This window comes from Frankliniella occidentalis, unplaced genomic scaffold (genome assembly GCF_000697945.3).
Source record: "Frankliniella occidentalis isolate FOCC.00 unplaced genomic scaffold, Focc_3.1 Scaffold183, whole genome shotgun sequence".
Taxonomy (NCBI): domain Eukaryota; kingdom Metazoa; phylum Arthropoda; class Insecta; order Thysanoptera; family Thripidae; genus Frankliniella; species Frankliniella occidentalis.
Window position 1 is genome coordinate 339,531 of NW_026267309.1, and position 23,778 is coordinate 363,308.

Genomic DNA, 23,778 nt, shown 5'->3' on the forward strand with positions numbered 1-23,778 from the left:
GGAGGGGGGTGAAGAAAGAGTTCAAGATAAGAAGAATATTCGTTGTGAATAAAGTTGCCACACCAAAAAAAAAAAAAATAAGGGGCACCGGGCGCCGTTGACCGGTTCACCGTCTCGAAAAATTCAAACTTTGCTCGGTGCGGTAAAACTGTTTTGTGAGCATAACGGACAAAAAAAGAGTCTTCTCCGCGGAGAAACCATTCGACCACGGATCGTTTCTTAACAAAAAGAACCGTTCGAGAAGAAAAACATAGAATCCGACGACAAAAAAGTGGAGGTGCGGGGTATCGATCCCCGTACTTCTCGCATGCTAAGCGAGCGCTCTACCATCTGAGCTACACCCCCTGCCGTAGGACACAGTCGCGCGCGAGCGATCTGATTGCATTACAACGGCCGCGCCCCGCCACACAGGCACGGCGCTGCGCCAGAGAAAGCAAATACCGCCGAATCGGGTCCGGGGAGGCAGAGGGACGAGAAGAGGGGGGGGGGAGGGGTACCAAGGTTACGTTGACCTCCATAGGTGTGCGTGTGCATAGAGGACGGCGTTTTGCACGAACCCTAATAGAAAACGAAGGTCCTACTTTGTCCCTTGTATGTTCCAAAGTAGTCCCTCAAACTAGTGATGGACTAGGGGATTTCGCATGAATGTGTATATGGGTACATACTCGTAGTAGTTAGAGATAAAAAGGCGCGCTGTAACTCTTCGCAGTAGAGACTGGAGCGTACCCTCAGGGGGACTTCCGAGGGACTTCTAATGCTGGGATTTTTCCAAATCTCTAAGTCCTGTTTTGACCCCTTTTGGTACTTTTTAGGGATTTGGCATAGGACCTACGGAAGGATTTCAAAACCGGGATTCTATGCCTACCCGCCAGGCGCCCGAGCCCCCCAGGGCTGTAGGCTGTACCGCCTCGCTCGCGTGCCTCGCGCTTGCCTACACCCCAGGCGCCCGAGCCCCCCAGGGCTGTAGGCTGTACCGCCTCGCTCGCGTGCCTCGCGCTTGCCTACCCGCCAGGCGCCCGAGCCCGCCAGGCGCCCGAGCCCCCCAGGACTGTAGGCTGTACCGCCTCGCTCGCGTGCCTCGCGCTTGCCTACCCGCCAGGCGCCCGAGCCCGCCAGGCGCCCGAGCCCCCCAGGGCTGTAGGCTGTACCGCCTCGCTCGCGTGCCTCGCGCTTGCCTACCCGCCAGGCACCCCCCAGGGCTGTAGGCTGTACCGCCTCGCTCGCGTGCCTCGCGCTTGCCTATGCGCCAGGCTCCTTGCTGGTAGCAGGTAGAGGCAGCTAGGCCATCACACAGCGCCTGCTGCTCCCAGCCGGCAGGCCCGGCAGGCCCGCGTCGCGTATTGTTGGCAGCGGTCTGCCGGCGGACCAGAGGCCGCGCACGGCGGCTGCTGGCGGCTCGCTCGGCGGCGCCTTTACTCCACCCGGCGGGGCTAGGCTCGACAGGCAGCTGAGCCAGCTGAGGTTAGGCGGCCGTGAGCGCAGGCAAGCGTCCGCTCCGTCGGACCACCCCGTCTGGCGCCGTGCGTCAACATGTCGTCGACGTGACCGGCACGGGCATGGAGGAGCCCCTGGCCGCCCTGGGCCCCGCGTGCACGCCATGCGCGCCCGGGCTGTGGCCGGCGGGGCCCTGGGAGTCGGCGCCCTGGCCGGGAGCGCTGGCGTACGCCGCCCCGGGTGGTGGAGGACATCCGGCCCAGCAGCACCAGGTTGCCGACGAATTGTACCCGGACAGCTACGCACCCAGTCTACCGCTCTCCGGGTTTGACGACGACCTCGCCATGGCCACTCTGGCCACTATGACCACGTACCAAGAGTACCACATTCAGGTTAGGTGGTCAAAAAAACACAAACAGCATCGAACTACGCGGTGATTGTGTCGCAAAGACTCTAAAGTCACACACAGAAAAATAAAATAAAAAGTCGCATGTTTCTGGTGACTGCTGCAGTCCGACTCACTGTTCCCGAGTGATTCGTACGCCGAGCCGCCGCCCGACTATCCGCTGTACAACTGGACCCTCCCCTACGGACCCGCCGTGCAGGCCGTGCAGGCCTCGCAGCTCGCCCCCAGCCCCACGGCCCCCGCAAGCCTGCCCGCGCGCCTCCAGGGCCACCGCGGCCGCCCCGGGGAGCCGGTGCACGTGCAGTTCAAGGGCAACCGTGAGGTCCGGCGGCTAGGCGCGAGCGGCGGGCCACCAGAGCAGGTGCTTGCGACCTTCGCGGCTAGTTCCGGCCCCTCTGTCGCCGCCACCACTCACCCCCACACGCACGCCACTCCCAGGCGCCGCCAGCGCAGGCGCCGCCCCCCTGGAGCCTCGACGAGTTCCTGGACGACGACGTCGTCGAGGTCGAGGTGCGGTCGTCGCAGCCGGGCGAGTCGAGCGGATCGGAGCGGGTCGTGTTCGACAGCATTGAGGAGGCTCTGCTGACCATTGAGGCGCAGGACCTGGCCGACACACGCCAGCAGGTGGGTACGGCGGCGGCAGGGGGAGCGGTGCTGGAGGTGGTCTCACGGGCCCTGCGCGACTCAGCAGGCTGACGCGGTGCGGCCGCCGCCGGTGCCCTCAGAGAGGAGAGTCGTGCGGCCCGCGGCCATGAGATCCCGGGACTTTGACCGCGGCGCCGAGCGAGGCCTCGTCGGCCTCGGCGACGGCACGCAGGAGGACGTGGTGAAGGCCGCCAAGTCGCTGTTCAGCAAGCGCACCCGCACCCTGTACCACTGGCTGTACCCAGACACGTCCAAGACCAAGCTCAAGGCCACCGTGTCGGCCGCGTGGGACACGCTCGCCGAGACTGAGAAACAGTTCTACCTCTCGCAGGTGGTAAAGTTCGACGAACCTAGAGAGAGATAGAGAGAAGAGGTGTGGGGGTACAGGCACTCACAAATGTACTGCGCAGGTGCTGGGCCGCTTCGGCCTCCAGGCGTCCAGCCTCATGATCAACCCGCAGCTGGGCGGCATCAAGGACCTCCCCGTGTCGCTCGTCAGCCACAACACGACGACCCCTTGGACGTCCCCGGCGACGGCGTCGACGGTCGTGACTAAAGGGCCGACCCAGACGGAGCGGCCGGGGATGGGCGGCGCCAGGGCCACGGCCGCGGCGAGCAGGGCCTCCCCGAAGGCAGCCCCGACCAGCAACAGGGCCCCCAGGCCCGCCCCGAGGCCGAGCCCGGCCGCGTCCGAGGCGCAGCAGGCCGTCGACGGTCTCTTCGCGTCCTGCTCGGACTCGGACACCTGGACGTCCTACAGCATGAGCAGCAGGGCCTCCTCCGGGAGCAACAAGAGGCTGGCTCTGGGGGATGAGGTGAGGGACCTCCAAGGCCCCTTGTAGGTCCCGGACACGTCTTGGACCACCCTGGAGACAAGACTTTACAGTATTGTGTCGTCCCATGCCGTCCCTCGTGGGGGTCAGGTGCCGACGCCGAAGCGCCCCCGCAACTCGAGGGTGGAGCTGGAGGCGGAGCTGGAGGGTGACGAGGAGCTCAGCTCGGCACTGGAGACGTTCCGACTGCTGGCCAACGACCAATCGGAAGACGCCGACTTCTGGCCACAGCCAGCCGACATCTTCCCACAAGTAGTCTGATTGTGTAGGGTTGTAGTAAAGACTCGAGCGTTGCGTTTTGGGGAATGTACGCCGTCTGACGTGGTGGAAAGTGGCATCCATCAAGAATATGCCTTGTGAAAAACTGTTATTGTTGTGTTTTTTCGTTGCAAATGTAGTGTCACATGAATGCGAGACTAAAAAGTAAGGACTTTTAGTCATTTGTAAGTTTTCGTTTACATTGTTTTGAATTATTATAACTGGTCAATCGACTGTAAGGATTAAGACAGGATCTAAGGACAAAAGGACAATACTATTTCTTTTTTTTAAACATGTAGTACTTGATTCCAGAAAGTACAGTTGCAGTGGACACAAGATTGTCTTCAAGCAAAGCCATCACCACGTCACCAGCAATATACATACACCTCATAGTTTTGACTAGTTTAGTGGGAACATACAAGCACCACAGAAGCATTTGAACAAAGAGGGATACATGGCACCCAATGAGTAGAGAAATTCCACAGCATGCAAATATTGAGATAGATAGTGTAAGGGCATTGTGGTTCACTTTTCCTATCCAATTGCAATCGCTTATTCTCTATTCTCTTAATCATGGGTTACATAGGGATTACACAGAAAAACAATTAACAAAACAAAATTCAGAGGGCACACTACAGATAAAGTATTAATCCTGGTCTGTCATGCATGTGTCTTTCATGTGACAAACTTTAATAAAATGGATTGAAAAGAATCTATTGAAATAGACAAATCACATTTAAAATGCAGAGTGATAGAAAGAGTCTGGATATTTAAAATGTTGTTTTTCCATATCAACAATGCGACATGAATTATCCACTTGATTGATTGCTGTTGATTTGTTTATTATAAGTAGATGAGAGTAGACCAATACTTCCCCACCCTCAACTTGAGATTCAAGAACAAGTCAACTAAAAATTTACGTACCAATGCATAAGAAAACTGTGTGTAACTACTTGGCCCAACACAAAGAGAACATTTAACAAACCCACACAAAGTACAAAAGAAGGTTCTTGGAGATACCTGCTTTCTCTACAATGCTGCTTTATGCAACACAATCAGCAATTGATGTTAAAAAATGAGCATGGGAGGCAAGTTCAATAAAACCATAATCACACAGTAGGTAAATTATGGTTTCAGAGGTACATATGTACTCACTCACTTTTATCACAAACAGGGATAATCGATGTCTTCTACATTAATTTCATTCATGTCATTAACAGTTTTTTTTTAATATTGAAATTACTTTAAAATCAATGTTATTAACACTTGGAACATCATCACATAACAATAAATAAACAAAGAAACAAATAGAACTTACATAGCATACACATATTTAACACCAAAAAATCTTTAAAAACTTTTTACTTTAATAAACTGTCTTTTAAAATCAAATGGTAAATCCAGATATATTGGATCAGACATAATCTTGGACATAACACAAATATTCATTGTCATACTCTTTAATTCATACACTACTGTTTCCCTTTGTAACCACACAGTATCTAAGAGTCCTTTTTGTTTGAAAGACATAAAAAAGATACACGATAAATCGTTGGAGCAGAAAGGAAATAATTCAGATCTTTGCTAATACAAGACTTAAGACTTTGGTAACTCATGCCACATTACACAGTGAAACAGAAAATGCAAAACTGCTGCATTATGAGATTGCAAAAATAAAGGAAAAAACAGAGTCAAATATGCATGTCATGGTATCGATGAGTCATTATCTTCACCGATGGAATAGTAGTTCAGTAAGGATTAAAATTGAAATATGAGAGAGGGAATATCAAGATCTTCAGAAACAAGAAATTAAAAAATAAAATCAACATAATCATAACAAAAGCACCAAAAAAACAAAAGTAAATATATATCATACATTGTACGCACAGTACTTAACAAAAGAACAGTAAGAAGTATTATACATTGTACGCATGGTGAAGACGTGACACTTCAAATAAAATGTCACCAAACAATAAAAGTAATAATCAATACCATATTGCCTGATACACTTCAACAAGATAAGAGCTGCTGGTATATAACACAACCTAGCACTGTACACTATATCACTAGTGAATTCAGCATTTCTGCAATAGCAGTAGATACAGGAACCACAACTCCCGGGCAGGATATTGGGCTCCGTAGTAGTTTAGATTTAAGTACAAGTTAGATTCAAGCGAAAAATATAAGTCTTAAGAACATGATATAATTTGCTATGTCATTGAAAGCCAATGAACAGATAATTTATTTGAATAGAGAATATGTGGTAAGACTGATCATGAGTCATCAAATGATGAAACAGTCAAACAACTCATTTAGGTCATTTCATCATTTCAAAGGAAATGAACTCAAAACATAGGATGCGTGCACTACATCGCAATGATTAAATGTTTATAGAAACTTAAGTATTGTCCAGAAATAAAACCAAAGTGAGTTAATTTCGTGCATCATGACAAAAGCACACGTTTCAAGAAACCAAAAGTCATCTACCTTATCAGTTAACCTTTGATTTCATAGGTTTTTGGAATTTGACTCAAATTATCTGGAATTTCAGTCTCAGATAAATCACAATATCAAAGAGTAAGATAAGATAAACCTTCACTATACCTGAAGATTGTATTAAGTACAAAACTGTGAGCAGGTAACACAATTAAATGGGACTAACAATTCCACCTTTAAATTGTAGCATTTGACACATTTGTTTCACAAAATCTTACATCATGCTATGCTACTAAAACTGTTAGTATTAAAAATTTGACACAAGGTCCTCTCTCTGACATGGAAGCTTAGTAAGGATACTTCAAAGCGTTATTAAAACTGGGAGGCAGGAATCAATATAGAAAATCAAATTACTTGAAAGGCATTCGACTGCAAATATTGCTGAGCATTGAAGTAAAGGGGAAAAAAGATGAAATGGAATTTTCAAATAAGAGAGAGATATAAAGAGAGATTCAGAAAGGCAGCTGCCTATGATAACTTTTCAATCTTCTTCAGCTTGGTCTTGCTTTGTCTTGTGAGAACTTGGCGAATCAGTTGAGGACTCTGCATTGTCATATGGCAGCTGCAAAACAGTGGCATTATTACACATCAGATGCTACTCTATACACACAACAAGATGTAGTTAACTGAGAGGGTTTAAGATGTCTGTGAATGTGCAGACTTAATTAATATGAGGAGAAACAGTACATTTAATGCCAGAGAATGCAGTTGAGGACTAGCGAGGGTATCTAGTTTATGTTGTGATCTAGTTAGAGAAGGGTACATTAGGGTTGGCAGTCTTAGTAACATGCGGAAACAAACAAAAAACTAATCACAAAGGTTATGATTAAGACACACAAAAGAATATGGGGGAAAAGGAACTCAAAGTTATTTACTACAAAGTGGGACAGAACAAAGTGCAACCATCGAGAGTAATAATCACACCTACACAAAAGCTAAACGCATTCCACACATTGCTTACCAACGATTTATTCACTCAGTACAGGGAGGAGAGACCAGCATGTAGGAAATACAAAACCAACCATTAAGACCAATTCAGAAAAAAAGGAAGAGAAAAACGATGACATTAGGACATTTTATGACATTCTGAATCATCTTTGAAAATTTACCAGACAAAATACCAGTAAATAGAGGTTTCATGAGAAAAAAATAATTGTAGTTTCAAGTAAAACATTATAATATACATTAATTACATTAATTGATTAGACAGAAACAACTTGTTAGAAAATATAGCTGTTAAAATTTTATTTGTTTTTTTAAAAAGAAAAGAACACCATAAAATGTCCACTTGCTAATTTTGCAACTTCATAAGAATAAATTGAGAAAAAAATTTGCGGAAAAGCAAATAACAGACACCTTATAATTGGGTACCTCTGACTGCAATTCAAAAAATCCAGGCAGCAATATTTTTAAAGTGAGAAAAAGAAGATGAAAGGTAGATGAAAATGATCAACTTTGCTGGGTATGAAGGTATAGTGTGGCATTTGACAAAATAGAACAAAATTTACAAGAAAAAAGGAAAACTGATACTCACAGTTCAATATTTTGAATGTTGGAGTTGGGGCATGTCGTGTCCACTTTGACATGACATTGCTTATGACACTTCAGTAAGCAATCTCTGCATTCATAACCCTGTTTTCCAATGCGCCGAGCCACAGTCTTGCCGCATATTTGACACACCGTTCCTCTGTAACGAAAGAGAAACAGATAGTAGTCGTTACCCAGATTACATGTTCTAAGCATTGCTTGTTCATCACGTCAGATATACAACTTACCCTGTCAGATGCTTAGCAATGAAAGTGTGATCATTGAAAATATGAAGTTTAGTACCTTTCTTCCTCCACTTTGTCTTCTGAGCTAACGATAATGGAACCAAGTAGTACCTGCAATTTGATTTAGAAAAAATAAATATTTTTTTATCCAGGGAAGGTAATTTGTTAAAAGAAAACAAGTTACTTACTTGTGAATGCCATTCTCCAAAGTTTCCAAAACTAGATTGGATGCTTCATTTATATAAGTTCGAGTGGATGCACCACTAACACCAGAAGCCTCACTTAAACTTGAACGAGTTGAATCGGCACGGAGTCCAGGCACAGTTAAGTAACCTGAATAGAATGGTTGAATGAAACATTTAAGCACATTTTATAATAGTTCTTTAATGTAGTTCTAAGCATATGCTTCTAATTTCATCATATAATCAAAAAGTATAACTTTCAAAACTCAATTATTGATTTTGATTTTTTTTTAAATGACATGTTTTGCCCTGTTTGCAACTACCAATATTAACTACATATTGATAAAGCAATCGATGCTTGGCCCTTGGCGGAGACCATGCACCTAAATCATGCATTTCCATTTTCTTTTAAGTTGTGCGTTTGTTATTATGGGTTATGATCAGAGTCCTATATGAAGATGACCAAGGATTTGTTAGTGTAGATAACATTTTCATTCAGCTTGGTCTGAACAAGAAGTATGCCTACCATGGAATCAATTTCAGGATTTTACTGTAAAAGACACATGCATGAACCAAGGTTGAAGATTTAAATAAGGATGACAAAGAATTTGCTTTCTTGTACATACTTGTACAATTTGAGCCTAATTTACATCATGGTGTATGTGATGACCAACCAGAAATCCTAAGCAGGCACAAAACTAGGAACACAAAAAAGTATCCACAGATCCTTAATATAATAACGAGGCAAATGGCAAGACATAGGAATAAAAGTATGAAAGTTCCTCTAATATTTTTATAAAATGTGAATAGATAAAAAAGATGATCATCTATAACAAGCGTAAAAGTAATATTTGCAAAAATCTAAAAACAACAAACAAAGCACTGCATTACTCTGCATTATTATATTCAATAAAATTAGTAAGTTGGAACAACGCTTGATATTTCTTTAAGTGTAGCTTATGTCCTAAAATTTACTATTGTATATGATATCAGACGATTTCTCAAGGGTAGGTTCTAGCAACTGTCTTTCTAGGTAAGTACAAACATTCAGCTCCAAGCAAAGGCAAAAGGCTCCGGTACGCTCAAAAATTTTAACACATATAACCTTGTAAAAGTCATACCATCTAAATCATTCAGTGAGGAGTGTGAATCATGTCGAACTTCTATTATCCAATGATCTTGAACAAGAAAAACCAAAAGATATTAGCTTAAAAGCTGAGAATTTCCCTTAGATGTACACTCCATTCTTTTTAATAATAAGACCTATCAGCCATGCCTTTTAAGTACGTAATTCAGAAAGATTGTTCAGTGCCTAAAGTAAGGTTTAAGCTTTTCCTTTTAAATTCAATTTTTACTGAAGGTTACATTGATTTAAGAGAAAAATGTTTCTACTCAATAGCTAGTAAACTGTACATGCATCCTAAAATGTCCTAATGCAAAATGTTACAATCAGGGGAACTAAAATGCCAGAGATGAAAAGCCTGTCAATGAAACACAGAAGAACATACCTGATGAGGAGTGTTGTGAACCATCATGTGCACGATCAGCTGATATTGATCGACTTAAAGCACTGGGAGATTGGTCTCTGTTTTCATTATCTCCCGGGTCAACAGATTTTGAGCGAACCTTAGAGCGGTTCAACCGCCTCTTGATTGTACCAAAAAAGTCTCTTTTTTTCCTACGACTGCGACCACGGTCTGACAAGCATAGCAGTAAAAGGTGAGGTGTAATAGAAAGGATACTTAAACATAAGGGACAAATGTGACTACAAATGTGAACGAACTTCCTCAAGGACAAGCAGGGGGCAAGCATAGAACAGAGATTTTTCTCTTCCTTAGCATAAGTGCAAAAATTTCTAGAGCAAAGCAAAAGAGTACACCTATATTGACAAACTCACCATCAGTGCTGGTTAAATGATCTCCATCAGGTCCTACATGTGGGGTGGTGTTAAGCTGTTGTTGCTGCTGCAACTGTTGCTGCTGTTGCTGCTGTTGCAAAGCAACTTGCTGAGGAGATTGCAGGCCAAAACCAGACTGAAAAATACACACGAATTTTGTAGTAATACACAGGAATTCTGTAGTAAATTTATCTAGAAACAAGGTTTAATTAACAGAAGATCTATTTATATATGTGGGTAGAAAAGGATTTTAAAGTCAAATAGTACAGCAGCAGATACATGAAACTGGACAGGCATGAAAAAGCAAAAGTGCAAAATAGCAACAAAACATTTAAAAAAAAAAAAGAGAGAGAGAGAGAGAAGAAAAAAAGAAAGAAAAAAAAGAAACATGCAAAACACAAGAAAACAGGCAAAGTTTTGACTTTTCCTCTTGTTTTATTACAAATGAGAGGAAATATAAAAAGACACAATACCTGATCAACTTCATGCCAGCGTCCATTCTTTCTTTGTTCAACCTGTTTTCCAAAAGCCAACAAGGACATAACACACATAAGACAATAGCAGGTTAAATGAATTACCATACTAAAAAAACCTAGCGTGTCTCATTAGCCTCAAACCAAACCACTCTCACTTCAGTTAAAGTAGCATGACTATTTTTAAGCCATAAAATAAAACTGCTCTATATGGCAAAACTAAATTAGGGGATATTATCATTCATGAAATAATGGGAAAAATTGAGGGTATAGGGTTTATTTCTAGCAGCAACTTACTGCTTGCATTTAGGTAGGCTGTGTCTGTGATAATCATGATACTGAAAGACTCAGAATAAGACAAGAAATCAATTGGAGCATATGCAGCTTTGCTTTTTAAAACATAGCCCAAACTAAGAAACTGAGTCACAGACAACAGAGCAGGAGTTCTCAACTCCTGAAGTTTTTTCCGGCCCAAAGCCCAAGGCCACGGTCCCGTAATGGCCCCACAGAAGGCTCTCTTTGACTGCTAATGAGTTGGTGCAACTCTAATTGATGACAAGGTCACAAGTTAATTGCATGCTAATGGGAAGAGCTCACGGGACACTGTTACAGCAAAAATATTGTTTCAGGGACATTACTCTCAAAACTTAAATAACTAACTTAAATCGAAGAAAGAGTAAAGCACTGTCTTTCTTCACTAAATTTGATTTTTAGTCACACATTTCACTACATGCTCAATGACTCACTTAGGGTTGTTCTGAAACTACAGACTAACATTACCTTGACAAGTTGACGAGGTCCCTGCTGCTTGTTGGTCAATTCCGAAAATCAACAAAAGATATGAAGAAATTAGTAAACTTATAAAACAAGTTCAACTAGGCACTGGGAGATTTGCAGAAAAATTTATTCTCACCCGCTGAACGCTATGAATGATAAGTGTGCTCTTATCTGTCTGCAAAGGTTGTCCTCTGCTTTGAAGCTCAAGTTCCTTCAATGCGGATTCAGTTACTCGTTCACCACCATTGGATAGTTGGTGCTCTATAAACAGTCAAGCAAAAACAAGGTACTAGTTTACTTGACAACCAGAGTTCTAATTACTATTGAATTCTATTGATTAATCAAGTCAATTAAAAACAAATATTTTTTCCCTCAGAGTTAGGAAAAGTTAAAATAGTTACCTCCAGAGTTAGCAAACACCGTTTTAGTGGTGGTGATAACTGCTCCTGATGGCGATGTTGTCTTCAGCGTTTCTTTTAATTTGTATGGTGTACCACCAAAAGCAGGAATGTCAGCTCCTTCGATAAACAGGAACTACAGAGAAAATAAGACAGACAGATTAGAGTCTGTTCAATGTATGGAGCAGATTTAAAGTCAATTAAAGTACTATTTAGACTATTACATATACTAATTGCACTAAAACAAGACTGGCACTAGTTGAATCTTACTGGGTGAGTAGCTTGGTTCTATTTTAAGGCGTGATTGAGAAGATCATTTACCAAATTACCTCAGCTGTTAGTGTGCCAGAGACAGGGTCAGCCTCGTAGGGGCGTGACTGTAGAGATATTACTTGTCGTTGACTTGGATTTATGAGCAGTTCTTCTACTCCCACAATACCCAGCCCCAAAAATTTGCCAGTTCGAGCTGAAGCAGTTGTTTGAGTGAGACCACTTCTGTCATAAATCTCAAAGAGCAGCTCTGCAGTATTTGGGGAGACATCACTAAAATAAAAGCACACAAAATGAAAGCAAACTTCATCAAAACACAATTAAACTAAAATGTGAATATGAAAGACATACAAGAGGAAGTGTTCATCCCATACAGGACTGTCTGTGTCTTTTTTCATAGAAGTTTGGTACTTCTGAGCTGGTTCATCCATTTCGACAATGCAATAAGGTTCCTTACAGCCTGAAATAGATTTTTTCCTCAGTTTAATTTTAAAAAATGTTGTTTTCTTGAATTATTTAAAGCACTACAGCACAAAGCTGTTTTACAATACCTTGTTTGGCTCCTAAGCCCTGAGCTTTAATAACTTTGACGAGAAGTCGACGTCCACCAGCAGATCTACCACCTGGGACGGCACCAGAGAATGGTGTTCTCATCTACAAAACACAATAAACATATGGGAAAATCAAAACTTGAAGTGCCTAGTTATTACGGGTAAACCTAAACCAAAATAAGTCCTACCATGCTGTCATAGTGTACTGGTAGGACGTGAGGTGCTTGAAGGGCGTGTCGCGAAAAATGTGGAAAGTCAGGGTACAGGCTAAGATTCAAATGAACGCTTGACATTCTAATTGCAGTAGAAACAATTTCAATTATAACATCTTGAAGTTGCTGTTCATCTAGATTATTTTTTATACTGCCCACTGGTGCAAGAGATACTTTAATCTGCACAGAAAAAAAAAATTAGGATACAAAGATAATTACCTAATAGGGGGTAAAATTATATAATTTACTTACTTCTGGCCAGCCATCACATTTCAAATCAGCAAGTAGTTTCTCAGTGATGCAAACAATATTTAAACGTGCTCGAAATCTGTTCACATTTACTCGATAATGGGATACTTCCACCTTCTCTCCTTTCTGACGAAAAGCTTTAAGCTGAAGAGCAGGTGTAGCATCACAGTCACAGGTAATGGTCTAAAAATAAGAAAAGGGAAAGATTTTTGTTTAATTGTTTTAAAAATTAAAAAAAAAAAACAAAAAAAACACTCTGCTAACTGGTAGTAAACAAAATGAATGTTTAATATCAACTTTTCAAAGAGGGAACATGACCTTCAAATAATAAGCTATCACACAGGCAGAAAGAGAAAAATACCCCAATGATAACCTGTTGACCTGAATGCATACTTTAAGTAATCACCAAGGATAACATTACTCACACAACAATTTTGATCATTGTGAATGGTCCCAGGAAAAGCATATGTAGGCTGTTCAAAAATTAATTTCAGTTCTTTTCTTTTTCAGTTAAAAAGTGTTTTAATATTGTGTAGTAGGTGTAATTTAGATTATTTAGATTTCAGATCTCATGTCACTACTGGCTCTTCCATGACTTCAGAGTAGGGACCAAAGTCCACCAGACAGTGTGGGAAATTTTCTCAAGCCTCAACTAGGATCAATTATATTTGACATTGCACTACAAAAAATAGACTTTGGCCATTATTTTCAGGGACCTAAAATTAATTTACAAATGCAGGAACTTTACAAAAACTATGTTATTTTTTTTTTAAATGTAATAAACTGTCAGTTGAGTCATCATAATTGAATTAAACTATATACTAGTACAATAGTGAGTAACAAAATGCAGCACACTGTGCATTAAATCATTTCCTGGAAATTGAAAACTAAGGTATTGTTGGATGAATTTCATGTTAAACTTACAACATCATCTCTTGAATCACACTCAGCAAAGATATTTGTAAGAGTTGGAGCATGAGTCTCAGGTAAAATACGAACAAACTCCACTCCAACACCAGCCTAAAAAAAATAAAAAGGCATGATTACAGCTTCAGAATCTCAAATGTATGGTAAATTAGCTGCATTAATCCAGGTGTCATTGGTAAATGTACCAAAAGAAAATAAAAGGCGAGTTTGTTATGTTTACATCCATAAAACAAAACAACAAATTTGAAATATTTTCCATCTTGACAGAGGCAGATTGATAACTTTAAACTAAAACATTATCTGACACATTTTAGATTTCACAAATATTTCACGTTTGTCAATTAAAAACTGATATTATATATAGAACGTCAGAGTTAAAACTCACCTCTGCTACCGACTTCCTTGTAGACTCATTTAGGGATTGGACCCAAACTCCCAACAGTTCATTGAGCGTAACAGGATCGGAATATAACCAGGCAAATACTTGGTTGACCCAATGCACCGCTTCGGGGTCTGGACCAGTGGCAGGGGGCGGCAAAGTTACAGGGGATATCTTAGGGGCATTTTTCAAGGGCCCAACTGAAGAGCCTCGTTTCGTTGAACCAATTCTCTTGCGAACAGGAGGGGTAGGAGGGACATAAGCCCCTCCAGAAGAAGCTGAACTTCTTAACTCTTTGGCAGCTGTGGCTTTGACTGGATGTTCATCAATGACACTGGCAGTTGTGGTTATTGGGGGTACCGCATTGCTCCCCTTCCAATTTCCACCACGAATGTACTTTGCATAGATGAATTTACAAATACCAAGAACAAAAAGACCAAACACCATCCAACCGAACATTAGCATAGCCACTGTATCCATTGTAGTATCGCCACCACCTTCAAAACTACATATCAGGTCGTCGATTTTATCCGCCAAGTCGGCCATATTACTCCATCGTTCCGACTACCAGTTCCAAATTTATTTTAAAATTAGACCGTCGACGTCTAAAAATACTGAACAGATTCACATGATAAAAATAGCACCCACGCCCCAGCCGAGATCGTGTTTCGTTTCGCACAGCAGGCAGAACTCTGAACAGCAGCGGAAAACCTCTAGCAGACGACTAACCACCAAGCAAACAAGCACGACATTCCCTCATGAGCTAGGGCACACAGCCTGTTGCGAGGCTACATGGACGCGCGAAGAAGAGAAATTGCGGTCAAGTCATAACTGACTGAATTGGTTTGGAATTAATTTACTGTAAATTTAATAATCAATTTAATCCGGATTTTTAAAGTTTTGAATAGAATTCGCCCAGGTCAGCAACATGGCTAAATGTGTTACAATTACAAACAGAAAAATTCTTCAAATAAATTCTTAACAATATCTTCTTTATTTCTGTTTAAAACAGCCTTAATGTGTACAACTTAATCGAATTACATGATTAAACAATCGACGTGGAATAGAGACAAAAATATGACCTTGAGTGTGAAAATATAAGTAGCTCTATACCTTAAACATTAATGTCCTCATATAACTCAGTTTTTCTTACGGAACTTTTCACGCACTGCATCGTTAAACCCTTCACGATTCCGAGCAATTTCAATGGCATAGAATTGTATTCTAGGAACAAGGGTAGTGTTCTTCTCTGAGAACTCGTCAGTGCAGTCAAGTCTAAGAAGAGTGCCAAAACTATAATCTTCAACACTATCCTTATATTGCTCACAAAATGGTCTCCACATCTGTAGCAAATCAAAGTGTTAAGTAAATGTAAAGTTAAGAATTTGCTCAACATTTTTAAAATTATTGAGTACCTCTTTCCCATCAGCACTCTTGATTTCATCTTCTTTAATCAAGTCCACTTTCAAATCAGGAAACTTGCTTCGAAATTCTTTGTAAATAACATCATCTTGAGGCGTGAGCCGGAGCAACTTTGGGTCAACAGATGATAAGAGCTGAGGGATAATAAACATACAAACCGTAAATGTCTACATCACAGTTAAGTTACTTCAGCTGTATCAGATCAGTAACTGCGTTATTAAAACTTACATTAAAATAAACTTCAGCGTGTTTGAATGCTTTTATGGCCCACATAGCCTCAACTGTTTCCTTCAATGGACAAACATGAACAATTAATTATCTCAAGCAACTTTTAAAAGTTTAAGCACAAAAACAAGTTCCATACACTTACGTCATTTCCAAACTCATCAGCTGGTCTGGAGAGCAAACTCGCTCCTTGCATCAAGCCATCAGCACCCTAATAAGGAGTGAAAGTAGAAAAATTAGTTACAATGCTGACGTTGAGTCCAAGTAAGGAAAAACATTGTTGGATGAGTGCCACAAAATGACAAGAAATACAGGGACAGAAAAAAGAGAATGCAGTAGAGAGTGCATTTTCAGTCCACCACGACAAAGTCGTTGACAATGACTTTCGATATGAAACAGTAAGGATTCAGTACTTACAACATCACCGACTTGAGCCATGTTGAATTTTGACTGCAAAAATGTCAGAGTTAAAAGTGGCCTTTGGGCTTTTAGGTCAAATGATTCGTTCACACCAATCCAGGAGGTTGTGTTGTCAGGGTGTTCTGTTGTGGCCGGTGGTCGTGGTCGAACACGTGTGACTATACGCAGGAATCTGCTCGTCTTTTATCAAGAAAACAAAATATGATGGATCACACTGCAAATACTTCTAGAGCGGGAGTTTCAAATTAGAGCGTCGTCTGCGTTGCGTTCGGGTGGAAGTCATGATTTTAAACAAAATTAACTGTCCTCATGATTAATGATTAAAATGCAAATTTCCCTCCACGACAACATTTCTAAAGAAACCGTTAATATGTTGGTCATGTCAATGTCAAAGTGAAGTTACTCAAGAGTGGAAATAACAGACGTGTCTCCGAAATTTAGTAAACAGAAATAGTGCCACACCCTTCATCATGCGCGTGCGATGGTGGTGGAGGAAGGTGGAGGGATGACGCAGTGTTTTCGGAGGCGTCTCTTCCGAAGGAACCCGAGCGCGATCGGTTGTCCTGCCGAGCGGGCGGCGAGCTCAGTCGCAGTCCCCGGCCCTCGCTTCGGCGTCCTGTCCCTAAAGGACGGAAAGCGGGGATTATCCTTGAATCCTTTGACTGGCCACCCTCTCAGGTACGTCGTTGGGACCTTTCTACGCGAGCCGACAAGAGACGCCAGCCCAGCGCAAACTCGCATTCGGAATGGCGTTTCATTCATTGCATTGGTCTGAGTAGCGCGTTGGTTCGTCTCGGCTCGGCTCCGTTCTCTCCCCCTGCCGCCGTGTGGCTCGGCACGGCTCGGAGCGCCCCTTTGCTCCGCTCGTCTCAGCACGAAGCAAATATCGATCTGTAGTAGACCTAAAGTAAAGAGGTATAAAATGCCTGGTGGCCTATATGCTTAACTTTCCCTTTAAAAGTGTCGTCGAATACTCGAGCGAAAAGCATTCAAATTCCCGATCACATGCACATTTGCGAGGACGAAGGGATCTTGAAGTAGGGATTATTTATCTGTTTGCCTTTGTATTTTATTTGTGTATGGTGACCAGTTCCATTTTGATTTCCCACTTGTGTTTCTTTCCCTAATTTGAATCCGGAATGTATAATTATTTTTTTATGGTTGGTATTGTGGTGTTAGTATTTTCTTCCTTTTGCAGGCCCTATTAAATACTTGACCTGTTGCCTCTTTGCTGTCATCATGCAAGGGGAGACGGAGGGGAACAAGTTCATTCACAATATGTCTGAAAACTCATCTGACAATAGCGTCCACCACTCTTCACAGCAAATAAGTATGCCTGACATGTCAAATCATAAATCTACTGAGTCCTCACATGTTAGCGCACAAGAACATATGAATGGCATGACTCATGAAGCATTGCATAGCATGTCTGTGCAAGAGCATCTGCATCATTTATCTTCTTCGCAAAATCAGAGTGCAGTCTCTGATATTGCTGCCCCTGAAGTGCGAACACGCATACGGTCGCAAGAGCCTGAGATAGTATTGCTTCAGTCAACTTTCACACAGACCCACCCAGTTGATGAACTCAAAAAGGTAAGCATGCACGCAAACCAGAATTAGTTTTCTTAATAGGTAGAGTTGGCTAAATATTTTAAATGTTTCCCTCTTTTTAAAATTTATTCTAGCCCTGTCAATCAGTTGCTGTTCAAACTCAAGGTAATTCTGAGTTTGAACCTCAGGCATACAGTGTTATAACTGGTGATGGAAGTGTGTCATATGATAGTGATGGAGTGCGAGTGCTACGTGCAATTGGAACTTGGTAAGTGAATGTTGTTTCATCATTGAGTACAGTCTACTTTTATCAATTGATTTGGGTTCTAATTGAAAACATCTCATTGAAATAATAGGACTCCAAACTCTAACTACCAAAATGCAGACCAATTTGTCAATCAAAATTCTGAGGTCTACATGAACGGATCAGCAACTGAATCAAGCCCGGAAAACTCTATGATTCATCACTCAGTCAGTAGCTCGCCAAACAGTGCAGGGGCTGTGAATTGCATGACATCAGTACATTCTGATGGGGATGGCGATCCAACAGGAGCAAACAAGCAGCTTGCCGGAGATAAAAATTCGTTTATTTGTCCAGTGTGCAACAAAACCTTGGCTCGCAAAGATAAGCTTGTCATCCATATGAGGATTCATACAGGTAAGGTTTTACAAAGTATTGCCATTAATTATATATGATATTTGAATTTTTGAATCAAGAGCATTATCTGTTTTAGGGGAAAAACCATATGTGTGTGAAGTTTGTGAGCGTGCATTTGCAAGAAGAGACAAACTTGTGATGCATATGAACAAATTGAAGCATGTCACACCGTCAAATTTTGCTCCTCTCGGGAAAAGGCACAGCCAGCCTTGCCTTGGATTACCCACCTTGCCTGAAAAACGACAAGATATGAAACTGGAGGTGAGCGATTTCACCTCCTGGCAGTAAAAGACCCACTTCAAAAAGCCTTAGAGACACTTACCACTCATTTCATTACAGGCACAGGAAATGGGATCTCCAGCATCTTCTGTCGACATTCAACCAGCTTCTCTGGTTCAAGTGGTTCACGAACAACCTGCTATGACTTGGAACTGTGAACTTTGTGGACGAATTTGTGTGAGTCGAGAGGAGTGGACAGCACATGCTCGGTCACATTTAGATGGTGGAAATACCTTTGGTACTTCCTCTGTCAGTACAAGTCTATCTGTTCTTACTCCCCTCTCTTCATATCAGTTCCCTGGAACAACAACTGACCGTCAAACATGTGTTGTCTGCCGACAAGACTTCCTTAGTAAAACAGATCTTATTTTACATCTCCGTAGTCATTTTGTTGGTAAACCTGAACTTTTGGCAAATCATGTTGCTAGTCTCACAGATTCCTCTGGTGTATGTTAGTGAGGTATGTCATTCTATGCATCAAGCATAGCAACATTCCTCCAGCAGTCGAGTTAGCATTGACTGAGTACAAATTCTATTCAAATAGAAACATCTATTTTATTTAAAAAGGAAAAAACTCTTGTACTGTAATATGTGATTTTATTTCTAATTTTATCATTTTGGACCCAGCTCTGCTCTCTAATATTTAAATGGTCAATCTGTGTTTGTTAATCAACATTGATTACTGCTTCTTATGTTTGTTGATTGTGCCATACATTAACTAGTCTTTTCATATCATTGCTTGTCGCTCAACCCTCTAATTTCTGCCTCATTCTACCATGTTTTAATTTTAAGTTAGTAAGCAATTTTTTACCCTTTGTATTTTATGTCATATGAACTGAACTAACACTGATTTTTAGCTGTTAGTGATCCCATAGTTTTTACATATTTTTTGCTGTTTGTTCTTCAGTCTAGATGATGGTTTCGAGAGCACTGCTTTTAATCTTGATTATGAATGATTTACTTGTATTGTAGGTAGAAATTCTATCTACCAAGAGATCAGAAATTTTTATGGCCAGATCATGGACTCAGAAATTTAAAATGCTGTTATAGCTTTTTTAGTTACGCTCCTACATCAATTGAATGTAACAGTAACATTTGGCTTCTTAAGTCTCTGCATGTTTTTAGTGAGTGGAAGCACATTAAAAGTACAGTAATAAAATTAATGTTCTTCTTTAGTATTGTGGTGTATTTGGAACGTGTCAGAAATTTGCAGATTTGTTATTTTTTGGTACACTTTTATTTTGTTACTTTGGCATGTGATCTCTTCATTGTAAAAGTTTTATCTTTGCCTCAAAGATACTAGCAGATAGTTGTATTTTTAACTCTTAGATTGTCAGAAGTATCTTTCACGATATGATTGATCTAAGTAGAGAGGGGGGCCTGTGACAAACCTAACCACTTTTGTGTAAAACCATTGTGTTTGCGGAAGTGGTATTAATTTTATATTTTCTGTAGGATTTTAATATTATTACCTCATAGCCTATGACTAATTAATTGAATTATTGTTTGTGTCTTAACAAATCCATCTTTCTGGTCTGTTAAATTTCAAGAGTTTATTCTAATTTTAATGGTTGGAGTCTCCATTGTTCCACAACTAATAAGTGTCTACTGATTCATTTTAAAAAAGTAATTAAAACCAAAGCGCCATTTAGGATGAAAATCTTTTTAAACTTTACTTTGTTATTATGAAGTTTGGTTTTATCCATCCTAATTGAAACCTACACTACAGTATATTTGATATTTTTGTCAGCACTTCACACTCTAACACTTCCTTAAGAATCATTTTTCATTGTTATTGACGTGGTATTGATGTTTCTGATATTGTGCTTGGTATCAGGTGTTCTTGAGTTTTACAGTATGTACTCATATTTTTATGAAATATCATCAGTTAATTTGCAACTTTTACCTGATGTAATTATTCAACCAGATCTAAATGCATATGGCTGATAGTCCACAGCTATAAAGTAGAGTAGTATTGCTCAGCCCGGATAGCCTGTAGTGGTCCAGGCCAATGTATCAGTATCACATAAATAATGTACCTTAGAGCATTGCTATGAATGCAAACCACTGAACAAGTTAAAAATTGAGACACTACTAATTTGACCATTAAACCTAGATGAAAAATACTTAGACTGTACTAAATGTAATAGTGGTGTCTTGTATAGTTTTTATTGTAACTGTAGCCTATGTAAAATGTATGTATTGTTTTTTTTACTGCTACATTTTTCTATTGTCATCTGCAATTCATTTCTTAGCCCTGTTATGTTTGTGATGCTTGTTCTCCTGTACATGTATATTATAGAACAATTCTTCGTTATAGTAGTCCGTTCCTGGAATCCCTTTTGCTTCAAATAGGGTTTTTACACAGCACAGCTTATCCGGTACAGTATATTGCTCAGATTTATTGATCAGAATGATCGCTACTTTGAAGACTGTTGTAATTTGGAGGTAAACCTCCTATACATCAAATGAAAATATTTCTCCCTTGCTGAAAACTGTTAGGCTGACAATGTCACTTTCTATATATGTTTTAATTATTAAGTACATGACTCCTTGGTTATTGAAGTAGGTATGTATGAATAGGGAACACCCTTGTTCTGTACCCCCCATGACAGTAGAGGAATGTACAAATTGTGCAATCAATTATTATTTATGAATTAAAGTAAATAGTGCAGAAATTTCTGGTTGTTTATTGCTCCTGGTGTGATCATCCTGGTCTCGATAGCGGTATTCCAAAAGTTTGGGGTGCCGTACTGGAAAAGAGTAACGAACCACACTTGTTCTTTTCTCAACGCATTTAGAGAACCCTCTCCTCTATCCCTAATTTTTCGTAGATCCCTGGCCGCTGGCCGTCTTGGCAAGTCAGTCTAGGTGGGCACCCAACCCACGACCCATAGTAACGTGGCGGGGTGGTAGTTGCTTCACCACGGGCAGGGAACATAATTTATTTCCCCCCAATTTCGACGCAACTTTAATTTACAATAAATAACAACGCTCAATCTATGATGAGCGGATAATCCGGATGTTGACAATGGCCAGTGAGGACTATTACATTGGGCCATTAAAGGCATAACGGGAATAAAATTTAATGGGGCTTAATCACTAGAACGACTTTTTTTGTTCTTCTGTTGCTCACCTGCTGCCGATCGTCGCCAGCGGCCAGCGAGTGGAAGTAGGCGGAGGGGGAGTTTGTTTCCTCGTTTCCTTACTCTAGAACACCGGTCGGGTCGAACGTCCAGCTCTCAAACACGAAAAATGAGGTTATATTAAGTTACCGTCGTGTGAGTACTCATTTTTTAAAAAATGTATGTTAAGCGAAGTTGATAGATGCGTCATTTTAATTGTTTACCTTTTCAAATTCATAGTTTTTCTGGTATCTCTTGCTATTGCGCATAGTGCATTCGCTTTGTCGTCTGCCGTATAGTACGCCCTCATCCTCATCTGAATTTTGCGAAAGAAATGTTTTTATAACTGTTTTGCAGCAAGTAGTTATTTCTTTCTAATTGAATTTTATTTTAATTGAGGCGAGCTTTTGATATGTAATTAGTTTGAATGAATAAGTGGTCTAAGTATTTTACTGCTTGTTTCCATATTTTGCTTCTGCTAGCAGACAGCGGTTCTTGTAAACACATTAGAAAGATAAAGTTTGGAACACGATTTTCATGGAGGAGCGTCAAATGTACCTTATACCCAAATTATGTGTGAAGATAATCTTTTTACACTTTCTTTTACATTTCCTAGAAAATTGATGTATTGATATTATCTAAGTAAAATTGCATTGGTCCTTTCATGTCTCTTACACAAGTCGTAGTGCATGTGAATGTGCACAAGGCTCGTTTCATTGGTGACCATCATTTCATATCATCCTACACTTTATTTTCTTTTGAAAAGTTGACAATTAAGTACCTAGTAAATTACTTAAAACGAATTAAATTTCAGTTGTAACTGCCATATGTTACCAGAATATCTAAACAGTAGTTATTTTCAGCGGAGCCTAGTAGCTCCACTGCACAATTGAATGTTTCACATGATTGGTACATTTCATGAGCCATCAGTGAAATTAAATGTTTCAATAAATTGCTGTCCTTTGTGTGCATTTCTATGTGCATCACTGCATTGACACTGATGAGGAGACGCCACCTCTCAATAAATGCAAGCTTTATTGTCGCAACTATCAGCATCGCTTCTATCAGATCAGGATCAGATATTCCCCTTATTCTAAATGAATTTAAGACTGACTGTCTCCCTCACTAATGTGACTCAGGCTTGTGGGGGAGATAAATGACACCCTGACGGCACGGCACCAAGATGCAGGAGGTCGGCGAGACTGGAGGGGACTGGAGCCTGAGCCCCGCCTGGCAGCGGATGAGCTCGCTGCTCACCCAGCTCGACAGCCACGTCCTGGAGCGCAAGCTCAGGCTGTGCCAGGCAGCGCTGAGGCCGGGGCCGGTGCTGGCCGACTGCGAGGAGCAAGTGAAACTGGACCTGAGGCACTTCGAGGTGGACGGCTCCGTGACCTTCAACCTCAGCTGTCTGCACTGCTCGGGGCGCGGCCGCGACTGGGACCGGGAAGACGACGACGACGACGACACCTGCGTCGACTGTCAGGGCAGCGGCCGACACGCCCCCGTCGTCCTCGACCTGGCCCCCTACCACCCAGCGCTGGACGAGGCGCAGCTCATCGCCAGGTTCCTGGCCATGGTCGTGTTTAGGGGCGGCCAGGGCGTGCTCGAGGGTGCGGGCGACGGCACGGCGGCGCTGCCCGAGAAGGCGTCGAGCGAGGCTGCCGTGCCGGAGCTTGTGTGGGCGCTCGACGGGGAGGTGCTGGACGAGGAGGACGAGGATGACGAGCTGCGGGAGCTGGAGCTGGTGCAGCTGCAGGTGTGGGAGGAGGGGCTGCAAGAGCAGGAGCAGTGGGCGGAGGAGCCGGTAGAGCTGCAGGTGCGAGAGGCGGATCTGGACCAGCCACGGGTGCATGAGGAAGTGGGGGAGGAGGACGAGGAGGAGGACGAGCGGCGGAGGGAGGAGCTACGGGAGCAGCTGCAGGTGTGGGAGGAACTGCAA

The 23,778-nt window shown here is 41.9% G+C and overlaps 5 protein-coding genes and 1 non-coding gene across 10 annotated transcripts in view; 3 read left to right on the forward strand and 3 right to left on the reverse strand.

Annotated features, from left to right (window-relative positions):
• Positions 1 to 272: 272 nt before the first annotated feature.
• On the reverse strand, positions 273 to 345 carry Trnaa-agc (transfer RNA alanine (anticodon AGC)). Its single transcript has one exon. It is a non-coding gene; the product is annotated as a tRNA-Ala (tRNA).
• A 1,096-nt stretch (positions 346 to 1,441) lies between these two features.
• LOC113217394 (uncharacterized) lies at positions 1,442 to 4,752 on the forward strand. The gene is made up of 6 exons (XM_026437294.2): positions 1,442 to 1,826; positions 1,947 to 2,201; positions 2,279 to 2,464; positions 2,532 to 2,816; positions 2,896 to 3,300; positions 3,409 to 4,752. The coding sequence occupies exons 1-6, from the start codon at positions 1,557 to 1,559 to the stop codon at positions 3,577 to 3,579; spliced, it is 1,572 nt and encodes a 523-aa protein (XP_026293079.1). The 5' UTR covers positions 1,442 to 1,556; the 3' UTR covers positions 3,580 to 4,752.
• LOC113217367 (uncharacterized) lies at positions 3,854 to 14,894 on the reverse strand. Of its 4 annotated transcripts, XM_052271990.1 has the most exons (20): positions 14,166 to 14,894; positions 13,778 to 13,873; positions 12,857 to 13,036; positions 12,581 to 12,784; positions 12,393 to 12,495; positions 12,193 to 12,301; positions 11,901 to 12,114; positions 11,575 to 11,707; positions 11,310 to 11,434; positions 11,177 to 11,200; positions 10,397 to 10,438; positions 9,924 to 10,059; positions 9,535 to 9,723; positions 9,148 to 9,204; positions 8,033 to 8,177; positions 7,848 to 7,955; positions 7,607 to 7,759; positions 7,427 to 7,449; positions 7,034 to 7,066; positions 3,854 to 6,634 (listed from the first exon to the last, which is right to left on the reverse strand). In XM_052271990.1, exons 1-19 carry the CDS (start codon positions 14,703 to 14,705, stop codon positions 7,041 to 7,043), a joined length of 2,607 nt encoding a protein of 868 aa, XP_052127950.1. In that variant the 5' UTR covers positions 14,706 to 14,894; the 3' UTR covers positions 3,854 to 6,634; positions 7,034 to 7,040. The 4 variants fall into 4 exon arrangements, with proteins under 4 accessions (XP_052127950.1, XP_052127947.1, XP_052127949.1 ...); XM_052271987.1 differs by lacking the exons at positions 7,034 to 7,066; positions 7,427 to 7,449 and having other exon boundaries at positions 14,166 to 14,892; XM_052271989.1 differs by lacking the exons at positions 7,034 to 7,066; positions 7,427 to 7,449; positions 10,397 to 10,438 and having other exon boundaries at positions 14,166 to 14,892.
• Positions 14,895 to 15,130: 236 nt separating this feature from the next.
• LOC113217423 (protein PBDC1) lies at positions 15,131 to 16,407 on the reverse strand. The gene is made up of 5 exons (XM_026437324.2): positions 16,224 to 16,407; positions 15,952 to 16,017; positions 15,810 to 15,869; positions 15,575 to 15,715; positions 15,131 to 15,502 (listed from the first exon to the last, which is right to left on the reverse strand). Exons 1-5 carry the CDS (start codon positions 16,242 to 16,244, stop codon positions 15,299 to 15,301), a joined length of 492 nt encoding a protein of 163 aa, XP_026293109.1. The 5' UTR covers positions 16,245 to 16,407; the 3' UTR covers positions 15,131 to 15,298.
• Positions 16,408 to 16,755: 348 nt separating this feature from the next.
• Positions 16,756 to 21,392, forward strand: LOC113217408 (zinc finger protein 16-like). 2 transcript variants are annotated; one of them, XM_026437305.2, is made up of 6 exons: positions 16,756 to 16,904; positions 17,425 to 17,819; positions 17,912 to 18,045; positions 18,134 to 18,435; positions 18,512 to 18,696; positions 18,775 to 21,392. In XM_026437305.2, the coding sequence occupies exons 2-6, from the start codon at positions 17,466 to 17,468 to the stop codon at positions 19,168 to 19,170; spliced, it is 1,371 nt and encodes a 456-aa protein (XP_026293090.1). In that variant the 5' UTR covers positions 16,756 to 16,904; positions 17,425 to 17,465; the 3' UTR covers positions 19,171 to 21,392. The 2 variants fall into 2 exon arrangements, with proteins under 2 accessions (XP_026293090.1, XP_026293098.1); XM_026437313.2 differs by lacking the exon at positions 16,756 to 16,904 and adding an exon at positions 16,998 to 17,263.
• A 490-nt stretch (positions 21,393 to 21,882) lies between these two features.
• The window catches only part of LOC127750396 (uncharacterized), a 5,643-nt gene continuing 3,747 nt past the window's right edge, over positions 21,883 to 23,778 (forward strand). Inside the window, exons 1-2 of the mRNA XM_052272001.1 lie at positions 21,883 to 21,995; positions 22,979 to 23,774. Coding sequence (XP_052127961.1) covers positions 23,023 to 23,774 — 752 coding nt within the window. The 5' untranslated portion in view covers positions 21,883 to 21,995; positions 22,979 to 23,022. The remainder of the gene's footprint in view (positions 21,996 to 22,978; positions 23,775 to 23,778) is intronic.

Bases quoted from the DNA above. Each gene is read 5' to 3' on its own strand.
- LOC113217394 (XM_026437294.2), top strand. From the start codon at position 1,557: ATGGAGGAGCCCCTGGCCGCCCTGGGCCCCGCGTGCACGCCATGCGCG. The intron at 2,202-2,278 runs GTGCTTGCGACC...CGCCACTCCCAG, and splicing joins GCGGCGGGCCACCAGAGCAG to GCGCCGCCAGCGCAGGCGCC. The intron at 2,465-2,531 runs GTGGGTACGGCG...GCGACTCAGCAG, and splicing joins TGGCCGACACACGCCAGCAG to GCTGACGCGGTGCGGCCGCC.
- LOC113217367 (XM_052271987.1), bottom strand. From the start codon at position 14,705: ATGGCCGACTTGGCGGATAAAATCGACGACCTGATATGTAGTTTTGAA. The intron at 12,785-12,856 runs GTAAGTAAATTA...TTTTCTGTGCAG, and splicing joins AATGTGATGGCTGGCCAGAA to ATTAAAGTATCTCTTGCACC. The intron at 9,205-9,534 runs GTATGTTCTTCT...TTCTTGTTCAAG, and splicing joins TTCACAACACTCCTCATCAG to ATCATTGGATAATAGAAGTT.
- LOC113217423 (XM_026437324.2), bottom strand. From the start codon at position 16,244: ATGGCTCAAGTCGGTGATGTT. The intron at 15,870-15,951 runs GTAAGTGTATGG...TGTCCATTGAAG, and splicing joins CTGATGAGTTTGGAAATGAC to GAAACAGTTGAGGCTATGTG. The intron at 15,716-15,809 runs GTAAGTTTTAAT...ATTATCCCTCAG, and splicing joins ACGCTGAAGTTTATTTTAAT to CTCTTATCATCTGTTGACCC.
- LOC113217408 (XM_026437305.2), top strand. From the start codon at position 17,466: ATGCAAGGGGAGACGGAGGGGAACAAGTTCATTCACAATATGTCTGAA. The intron at 18,046-18,133 runs GTAAGTGAATGT...TTGAAATAATAG, and splicing joins CTACGTGCAATTGGAACTTG to GACTCCAAACTCTAACTACC. The intron at 18,436-18,511 runs GTAAGGTTTTAC...TATCTGTTTTAG, and splicing joins CCATATGAGGATTCATACAG to GGGAAAAACCATATGTGTGT.